The following is a 10,309-nucleotide window of genomic DNA, read 5'->3' on the forward strand; positions in this document are numbered from 1 at the left end:
AGCAAAGTAAAACTTAAAGACTGGGTCTTAAAATATTGTTACGTTGTCAGGATTAATAAGTGAATGATATTATTGCACTGTTTTGCTCCTCTGCCATTAAGCTATATGTGTCAGGCTGTGTGCATCTGATGAGATTTTCCACCTTTAGGAACACCAGCTTGTCCTGCATCTTCCTCAGACCTCATCAAGTCTCAATCCCAAAGACAATTAGGACAATCCAATAAGCTCCGCTGTAATGCCGTCCTTATGCCTGGCCCTGCGGCTGTCTCTGTGTGGCTACGCTGCCATGGCTCAGTTCAGCCACGTAAACAAAATATTCTCAAGCAGAGACACAGTAAATTGATAAATTAAGCTAAGCTTTAGAGAGGGGAAATGAGAGCTACCCCGGTATCTGTGTGGAATATGGGATGAAGTTTCAGGGATATTCTGGGCAGACACCAATAATACTTCCCCAGCTGTTACAGTGACCACAGGGCTTTATATAAATCAAGGGACTGTCGTACAATTTATGCAGTGAGAGCCGAATAGAGCGTTTAAGGCATCCCTGTGACCGTCCACACCAAACCATAGGGATCAGATTACCAAAACTAGTATTCCTTCACTTCCAACTAAGGCTATTACCCATGTGAGCCATGCCAGTTGGTGTGCCCTTGAGTGAGACAGCGCCCCAGTAAGCACATGTCGATCTGGGGATTACATTCAGGGGTTTAGGAGGGGAAAGGAGGCCGTAATCTGAAACTGTTGTGTCTTGTTGCTGTGCACTTTTCTTAATGCCATGCTATCATGCAGCATACGTTGGTGTTGTATGACTGGGGCCCTGCAGGAAGTTCAGCTATTTTGGTCTTACCATATGAGTGTTGCCTCATGTTTTGTTTCTTGATAATTTCATTGCAGTGTTTTTTTAGTAGCACAACAGATGCTAGGGGTTTCAGTTTTACCCTTTCAGCAGATCCAACAGGCTTATTAGCTCTTAGCGTTTTGTTTTGTTGCTCAGAGATTAGATTATTCATGCCATTTTTATTCTTTTTTTATCTAGCCACTCTGCTTACCAGCACCCAAACACTCACTTAATCACATGATATAGATATATAAATTGTTTATCGTAATTTTGTTGTATAGAGCCAGGCTAGCAGTTTTATAATCTTCACAGTCTTTATGCTAAGCTAAGCTAAGCTACCTAGAAACTGGCTCTAACGCTAACATATTTCACTGACAGATAAATAAGAGAAAGAGGTGATAATCTTCTCGTCGTGCATCATTCCTAAAGCTATAGATAACAATAATAACTCTGTTCTCACCTAATCTTTTTTTATAGACAGAGAAACATGCACAGAAACAGGTTTTAAAAATGGCATGAGCACTTGCACTTGGACCCTTGCCACTTGCATATTATAATTTCGGTTTAACCTCCACATCTCCGGCTTACATGATCTCGCTAAAACCCTGTGCCTGTTCAACCTGCCTGATTGGTTGTGTCTGCGTTTTTGCTAACGTTAGAAATGAGAAAGTTAGAATAATGGGGATAGGTTCATTGATTAATTCAAATTGCCCATAGGTGTGAATGCGGGAGTGAATGTGAGAGCGAATGGTTGTCTGTCTCTGTGTGTACGCCCTGCGACAGACTGGCGACCTGTCCAGGGTGTACCCCGCCTCTTGCCCTATGACAGCTAGGATAGGCTCCAGCGCCCCCCGCGACCCTGAAAAGGATAAGCGGAAGCGAATGGATGGATGGATAGAATAATGGCAACAACCAGAAATAGTTTCAAACTTCAAGAGTTAGGGTCATACATTTTTACACACACTCCAATCAGCTACCTCTTCCCTCTTCATCCACCCACTTTCCTGCCTGCTACGCATCCATTCATGCTTTCATTGATCCTCTCACATCCCCCTCCATTCTCACTTCCTCCTTTGGCGTCTCTCACTAATGGCAGATGAAGCGTGCGTCGAGAAAATAGCCCTTCACAGGGGCTCTGTGGACGCTGGTATGCTGCTATGGAGAAACTAAGGGATTAAACTTTAATCTCCATCATCTGCAGTATGATGCTTGCTGACGTCGACTGACCAAGTTAACCATGTTAAGATTAGGCTTTTCCCCCTCGTGCTGAACGCCGGTCCCATATCACCAGTCACTGAACAAATATTGTTGATTACATCCATGTTCAAGTGAAAAAAACGGCTCAGTCAAAATCACGCTCCAGTTGGCGTGATGACGAGAAATCGTGATTCACGCAGGTCGAGCGCTGCGCTCTTTGAACAGATATCGATATGCTTGTGTTGTGTGTGTTTGCCACACCGGGATAAGATTGTGGGGTGGAAAAAAACCTGGAGCTTATCCTTGTATTGCCACGCCATTATGTAGCACTAATTAAAAAATAAAACATGCCTGCTCTTGCCCTTCTGCTATTAGACCCTGTTTAGCCTACAGGTTTGCTTTGAACCGCTCCCTCATTACAGCGCCTCAAAGAAATATCATACAATAGTGAGTTGAAAAGCGCAATACTTGAATGGAGTCTGAAAGGGGAGGCTGTACTTGGCCTTCAAGTATACATTCCTTCAGCTCAGTGCTTCCTCTGTGGTCCCCCCTCTTCTGGCTCACCTCCCCCCTCCCACTCAATTCTCAGTTCCCACAGGGGACGCAGCCAAAGCAAACTCCTCAGAGGAAGTCTCCCTCTCCTTCCAGTGTGAGAGAAATGGGGATGGATGTCCTATCTGGGCCTGCGAGGCAATAGGATGTATAAGGGGGGGGGGTGTTTTGACTCCATGACCATGCTATGTCTATGATGTGGTGATGAGTAAAGCCCGTGTGGCTGCTCTCCTGTGAGGTCAGTGTCATATTTAGCCAGTAGGTCCCTTGTGGTGTCTGGGAGTGTCTGTTTTCTGGCTCTATTATGTCTAGTGCTCGTAGCCTTCCTGGAGCTGCAAACCTCAGGGTAGAAATAGTACCAGACAGGCAGACATCCTTTGTCAGGAAAACAACAGTCACGGCAGTAATTACAGAGTCTTATTACACCAGGGCAGCAGTTCTTAGAACACCACCAGCCTTGAGTCAGGCAGGTGAGGGGTCAAGTCACCACTGCTAAACACAGTCAGGAGGTTAATCTAGGTTAAAAGAACTACCTTACAGTAGCAAATCCAACCAGCGGGCTTGTAAATGGGTGTGTGTGTGTGTGTGTGTGTGTACCGTGGTGACTGGTTAGACGGGTAGAGACATTTGTAAGGCAGGCAGACTGGAGGGGAGTGTCCAGACAAACATGTCATGTACACTTCATAAAGCTTACAAATGTAGGCTCAAATCAAACCGGGAAGGTCTAGAAAATGTCAAAGAGTCAAAGATTCCAGCCATAATTTCCATCAAAGGCTTAAACAACCTAAATGATTTACTAGAACAATTGAAAACTACTCACTTGTGACGGTAAGCAGTTTCCTAATAGGTGAAACTGTAAATTAACCCAATTCAAACGTGGTATCTATAGTTCAGGTATGCAGTGCCAGACCTGACTTAACACCTCCACCCCTAACCGCACTTTATCACACACACTCACTCCATACCCTCCCACATGCACATATGCGTGTCTACACCCGCAGCCACCCACTTCCCCACATGTCCCAACACCCACTCATAGCAGTGTGAGCGCACACACGCTCGCTCACGCAGAGTCTGGCTTCGTGCTGCAAATCTGTGAGACGTGATTCATTACCGGCTGGGCTTCCTACTAAATGAAGTTTATTGTTAATATCCATCTCCAGGTGATCACAGCAATTGGCGATTAAAGGTTGCACAACTACACCAAAGGGAGTGTTTTCTCATTGAGGATTTTGAAGGTAAACAGAGTAATCGTTTGTCTCGAATCGCACGCGCAGACAAGGAGATGGGAGTGTTTGCCATTCCTGGAGGCAGGATGTCATAGTAGTGAGTAAGAGAACGACCCGGCAGGTCTGTGCTGGCCTCTGTGCCTGCCTAGGTAAACATATCCTCTGTCTGACAAGTGCAGACCTGGTTGAGGATGTTCGCTATCACAGCACATGGATCTGCAACTTGCCACACACACGCATACGACATAGATAAAGGGGGGAAAAAGCTTGTGAGATTCAGTGTTTTGTGGCACTTAACAAGGCAGATGCTTCTTCCCTCCTCAGGTTTTCAGCTCGCCCTCAAACAGCACATGACTCGGCAGCTCTGTGTTAAAGTGCAGCCGTTTTAGAACACTTCTACTCGATCGCCTGTCAGATCTGAGTGCAATTACTTTAATTTGTCTTCCTCTCTGTCTGCCTCTGTCTCTGGATTGCAATATTTCTGTGGTTCGAGGAGTCGATCTTCTCCACCTGACGGCGCCTCTCCTGCCTGGCAGGGAGCAATGTAGCCTTACTGGCTGCCAGCCAGACCAGCTTGAGTGTCTGCTAAGCTCAAAGCCCTGCTCTCACACACACACGCACACACACAAACATGCAGACATGCCAGGCTCTGTTGCTGAACGCTTGCACAGATGCATCGTCTATCCTCCTCGCCTCTCTGAGACTTCTCTGCAATATTTTCTCATTCTGTGACCTTCTGCTCTTTTACTGTAAAACATCTCTACATGTGCTGACAAATTGACGAGTTGCTCATGAATAATGCCATTTACAGTCACACTGTAGCATTTTTAGAAGTTGTGTGGTTTTTCTCAGCTGTCTATGATGTGCCGTATCTCTGCCTGGATCGTGATGATTAATCGTTTACTCCCCTTTTCTCCCTTGTCAGTCTCCCAGCCCCATCCGAGCCAAGAGGTCCAAATTCGACAAATTGCAGTCAGCTGACAAAGACAGGAAACCCGATTGGCTCCAGTCACTGTCAAAGTCTGCACACAAGGTTTGTACACTATATGTCTGCGTAACTTATGTGTAATTTAAAAGATTAAAGATCTAAGGACTTTAAAGCATGGCCTCTCTTCATCTGGCTTCTTTGAATAAAGAGGGGCCTTTGAATGAATGTTCTAGCAGCAGTTTTCTGAGTTTATCCAAGCTTGTTGTGTTGTTGTGTTGCTTCAGGATCTGAAACAGGTCCAACTAAAACAGAGGCCCTCTGCTTTCCGCCCCTGGTCTCCTAAGCCAGCAGAAAAAGAGAAACCGGCCAAGAATGAGGTGGAGAGGTGAGCCTTCCAAACAAAAGATGTCACAGTTTTGGTTTTAAGTACAGCTTAAAACTGTTTACAGTTCCTCTTTAATCAAGCCCCTTTTTTTTAGCATTTAAATGCTTTAAGTCTGGCTGTGTTTATTATCCTCACAGGTCGTGCTCGAGGAATCAGGAGACACACAATTTGGCATTTGCCCACCTGGCCCCTGCGGTCCATCCCAAGGACAGCAACACTCCTGACAGGGGGACAGCTGCCATTTCCGTGCAGGAGCTGCATAATGGTGACGCACAGCCTACAACAAAGCCGGCCCACTCCAGCAACACCAACCGAGCCGAAGACATGGACACAGATGGAGAGATTGATGTGGATGACTGTGATGATGGTGAGTACCACCCACCATCTTTTCTGGTTTTTTTGAAGTGTAATCACAAAAATAAACTGTAGTTGAGCTTTAGAAAAAGCGTATATAGGGCACAGACTCTTCGATTCCAACTTTTATTGCACAGTAAAGGAGCAGGCTTGTTCATGGTGATTCCTGTGCAGCTGCGCCACCTGGTGTCAAGGGGGGAAAGTACAAGAGGAATAATGGCTTTCTATTTATGTAGCAAAAAATGCAAATATTTGTAGCAAATAATTAAAGATGCAAAGCAAGAAGAACAAGTGAACATCAATGATCTTCTGCTTTTTGTAACGCTTGTCTTCTCTGTTAGTGGTTATTTGCAGCATCTCAATTTTATGTTGAGTCTTTGAGAATCACAACACTAATATTGTTGGGGTTTCATCACAATCTTAATAATAAAAAACCTCTCTCTGTCCTCAGGTCCAGTGCAGTCTTCCTCCCTGGCTTCACCTCCGTCTGCCTGCACCAGTGTGTCTCAGACTCTGACTCCTCAGAGCATGGCTCGGGCTCAGGAGAGGCCTTCCTGGCTGCCAGGGACTGTTTGCCCAGAGATGGACACCATGAGACAGATGCTGTATGCTGGTCTTGACACCAAGGAGGCGCGGGAAAAACTCCTGCAGGAGATTGTCAGGATGAGAGTGAAGCAGGAGGAGAAGCTGGCAGCTGCTCTTCAAGCTAAACGCAGCCTTCAGCAGGTAACCCGTGAGACCAATCTCACCAAAACTAAATAATATTAAAGCTTCACTGGATTTCATTTTCACAACTCTGATGATTCGAATGTTTTTGCAGGAGCTGGAGTTTGTGAGAGTGGCTAAGAAGGGGCGTCTTCGCGAGGCCATCGAGGCCAAGCGCAACCTGCGAAAGGAGATCGAACGCCTTCGCGTGGACTGGGAGAGGAAGATGAGGGATGCGGAGGAGTCTTGTGGGCGGCTGAAGAGAGAGCTGGAGAGAGAGAGACAGCAGCGAGTTTGCGATAAAGGCTGCGAAGCCGAACGCCTCCGGGTCAAATACTCTACTCAGGTGAGATGCCCCCAAGATGACCAAAGCCAGCGAGAGCACTAGAAAATATTGTGCACTCGGTTGTGGTTATTGATCCCATTCCTTGGCTGCCGTTCATTTAATCTTGCTGCTTCCTGTGTTGCGCAGATTGAAGAGCTTCATGTGCAGCTGCAACAGGCAGAAGCCGATCGTGAGCAGCTGAGACGGGAGCTGCAGCAGGAGAGAGAAGCTCGACAGAGCCTGGAAAGCGTCGTCAAAGACCTGCAAACCCAGCTGGCCCTGCAGGCCGGCGGCATCCTTCCTGGAGAATGCAAGGACACGAGCACAGAGGCGCACAGACAGACCGCACAACCCACCAACGGATCCTAAAGTTGCACATTTAAAACGAGACAGAAAGATTCAGTAAAAGGAGCATGTTTAAGGGGGAAAAGGAACGAAGAGTGTTTTTGGTATGGGGGAAAAAATTAGTCATATACATTATGATACAGTATACGTCATTATTATTATGACATTATGAATTTTATCAAATGAACTGGAAAGCAGCACGATGTCCGAGCATGTAATAGAGCGTGAAACTGCGAGAGACTTTCTTCAGCGATGGAAAACCACATCTTTCCGGTGACGTCAGAGCCTGCGGTCAGACACCCGACGCCGTGCAAGGATTTCATTTCAGTATAAGCTATTCTAAGATGTGCAAATATAGCTACATAACACTACTTGAATATGAAGGGAAGAAACACGTTGCGCCTGGTGAGCAGTTGATGAAACTCTTGTTGCCACAATATACTGGTACACACAAAGGTGTCATTGCAGACCACTGGAAACAAGAGACACGAGTTTACCACTATTTACTTTTAATATCCGCTTGCTTTTTATAACTGTGTAGAGGATGTCCTTTTTAAGAAATTCCTGCTTACGCAGCACTGTTATTCCACAAGCAACAAAAAAAAAGGGGGAAAAAAAAGAAAAACATTCATATATAAACATGTACGCATGTAAACCAGCTTATCTACCTTTTGTATTTTATAAGCCTGAAGTATTGGAGGTTCTGTGGGCTGCCTTCAGGTCCACCACTGTTTTATTCTTAGATATTTTATGGAAGTATTACGTTTTTCGTTGTTTTGTTTTTTTGTTGTTGCTGTTATCCAGTAATGTTTTTGGCTAAATAAACAATAAGTTAGATGAAACTTGCCCACATTAGTCTAGTTAAATCTATAAACACTCCTAAAAGAGAGGAAGAAAAAAATACTCTCAGTAGTTTCTGTTTATGCTAAAATGCGGTACTTCTGATTTTCTATGGAGTATTATAAAATAATTTATATTTTAGCGATAATTTGCTGCCTATCAATAACACACATTCATTTTTCGTCACTGGCTTTAGGGCTCTTAAATCAACAGTTGCTGTTTATATGAACAACATTTCTACATATATACAGAAGTAAGGAGATATATTTTTTTACTTTAAGAAAAAGGAATTGCACTTTTTAAAGAAAGAACCTTGCATTGTGCATCGTATTCCCTGTTACATTTTTCAAATAACAAGTTAAACATGGACTTTAAATTTAAATACTTTCCCTCAGTATCCCCTGATGTAAATACAATTATAATGTAAATAAGATATCGGTATGGTATGGTATGGTATGTTTGCTTGCTCCAGACTTAAATTGATTGATTATGAATATTATTTTTTGCTCTTACTTGAAACCAAAAATAGACTATATTTGGATTTGTAAACTGCAGTTTCTTTGTTGCTGATCCCTGAGCATCATTGCAATCACGGGGCATTCACCAGAACAGACGGACTCTTTTTATTTTAAACCACTCTTTTTGTTTTGTGAACTTCTGTAGTTTTGTGGGTTTGACCCATGGACAGAATATTACCATTTCTCTGTTGATTGTTGATCTTTTTTCTAAAAAGCGCTTTGCTATTTGATGATATATATATATATATATATACATATATATATATATATATATATATATATATATATATATATATATATATATATATATTACATTACATTACAGACCAAAAAACTGAAAAATGGATTTTAATTCTTTGCACCTCCGGCTCCATCATCAGGTAGAGTAGAAATGACACCTTCTCCTGGTTTAAACTTTAGGTGGTCTCATATGTTTTAGAGAAGAAAACACTTTTATGTCTTATTATAATGATACCCTTGCTCAGTATTTGTTGGGTACAGTGTAATAGCACTATCCATTTTGTTAGCTGATATTGTTGTAGTTTTGGTTTGGAACTGGGGTTTCATTCGCCTCTTGTTTCAGTGTTTCCTTTTTCCTTCGGATGACTTGTATAATACCCATTAAAATCTAAATCATTCCTTCTTCTGAGAACTTTGTTTTTTCTCACCGTTAAAGATTCGTGTGTTGTTGTGTGTGGTTTTACTTTTAGCCACTTTGGGAACCTTTGTCCGTCCGTCTGCAGCGTCCACATATTTGTTCCAGACTGAAAATAAATTTATAGAGATTATTGCGTTTCCCAGAGGATGAAGATAATGACTAGAAGCCATTAGTCTTGCTCTGCTCTGTGGAAGGTTTTTTTGTTTTTTGTTTTTGTTCCAGCAAATAGCAGCAAAACTGAAGTAATTCCCATCAGCCTCACACATAAGGCTTAAATTCCAGCATGTAAGAGTTTTATGGTAAAAATCTAACATTTAAAATATTAAAGTAAAGTGCTCGCTGTTCATTCAGTACACCTGTTCAGCTCTTCATTAATACCAATATCTAATCAGCTAATCAACCTAATGCATTTCAGCATGTAGATGTGGTCAATTTGACCTGCTGATGTTAAAATGAAGCATCGGGATGGGGAAGAAAGGCGATTTAACTGATTTCAAACATGGCCAGACATGCTGGTCTAAGTATTTCAGAAGCTGACGAGCTACTAGGATTTTCCATCCTTAACCATCTCTAGGGTTTACAGAGAATGGAAAAAGAAACAATATCCAGGGAGCAGCAGTTCTCTGGGAGAAAATGCTTTGTTGATGCCTGAGGTTAGAGGGGAATGGCCGACTGTTTCTAAGTGCTCTTGTTACAAGCAAGGTATGAAAGAGAGCATCTCTGAATGCACAGCACGTTGAAACGTGAAGCAGATGTGCTACATCAGCAGAAGGCCACACTGGTTGCTACTCCTGTCAGCTAAAAATGGGATACTGAGGCTATAACTTAAACATCCTCAGAGTGGAAAAATGTCGCCTGGTCTGATGAGTCCTGATTTCTGCTTCAACACTTAAATGGTGGCGTCCAAATTTGGCTGAAACAACATGAAAACATTGGTCCATTTTACCTTGTATTTAAAGGTACATGCTGCTGGGAGTGGTGTAATTGAGTAGTGTTTTCTGTGTATTATTGTAGCGCTGTTGTTGTGTATATAAATAAAACTGAATTGTTTGTTTCATTATAACAAATGATGATCACATAAATCACTTTATGACCACAGTGCACTCATCCCCTGATGGCTGCTTCCAGCAGGATAACGCACTGTGTCAAAAACTCAGATCTTGTTAAACTGATTTCTTGATCATAACAGTGAGTTCAACGTACTCAAATGTCCTCCACAATCACCAGAACCTAATCTAATAGAGCCCCTTTGGGATGTGGTAGAAGGGGAGATTCATATGATGAATGTTTCCAGCACCTTGTTAAATCTGTGCAATGAAGGCAGTTTCTCAAGGAAAAAGGTGGTCCAGCTTGGAACTAGTGAACTAGTGTACCTACCAAAGTGCCCACTGAACGTAGAAAAATCATAAATGCATAAAACTCCATTTAGTCCACA

General features: G+C 43.0%; 1 protein-coding gene across 1 annotated transcript in view; it reads left to right on the forward strand.

Annotated features, from left to right (window-relative positions):
• Positions 1–7,407, forward strand: part of skib (SKI proto-oncogene b) — a 29,083-nt gene extending 21,676 nt beyond the window's left edge. Inside the window, exons 2-7 of the mRNA XM_086292724.1 lie at positions 4,742–4,849; positions 5,029–5,129; positions 5,267–5,496; positions 5,935–6,209; positions 6,304–6,534; positions 6,661–7,407. Coding sequence (XP_086148850.1) covers positions 4,742–4,849; positions 5,029–5,129; positions 5,267–5,496; positions 5,935–6,209; positions 6,304–6,534; positions 6,661–6,882 — 1,167 coding nt within the window. The 3' untranslated portion in view covers positions 6,883–7,407. The remainder of the gene's footprint in view (positions 1–4,741; positions 4,850–5,028; positions 5,130–5,266; positions 5,497–5,934; positions 6,210–6,303; positions 6,535–6,660) is intronic.
• The last annotated feature ends 2,902 nt before the right edge of the window (positions 7,408–10,309 follow it).

The sequence above is a fragment of the Aulonocara sp. 'chitande type north' Nkhata Bay genome, linkage group LG5, assembly GCF_057382095.1.
Source record: "Aulonocara sp. 'chitande type north' Nkhata Bay isolate Kocher_YH1m ecotype deep benthic linkage group LG5, A_spYH_male_GT1.1, whole genome shotgun sequence".
Lineage (NCBI taxonomy): Eukaryota > Metazoa > Chordata > Actinopteri > Cichliformes > Cichlidae > Aulonocara > Aulonocara sp. 'chitande type north' Nkhata Bay.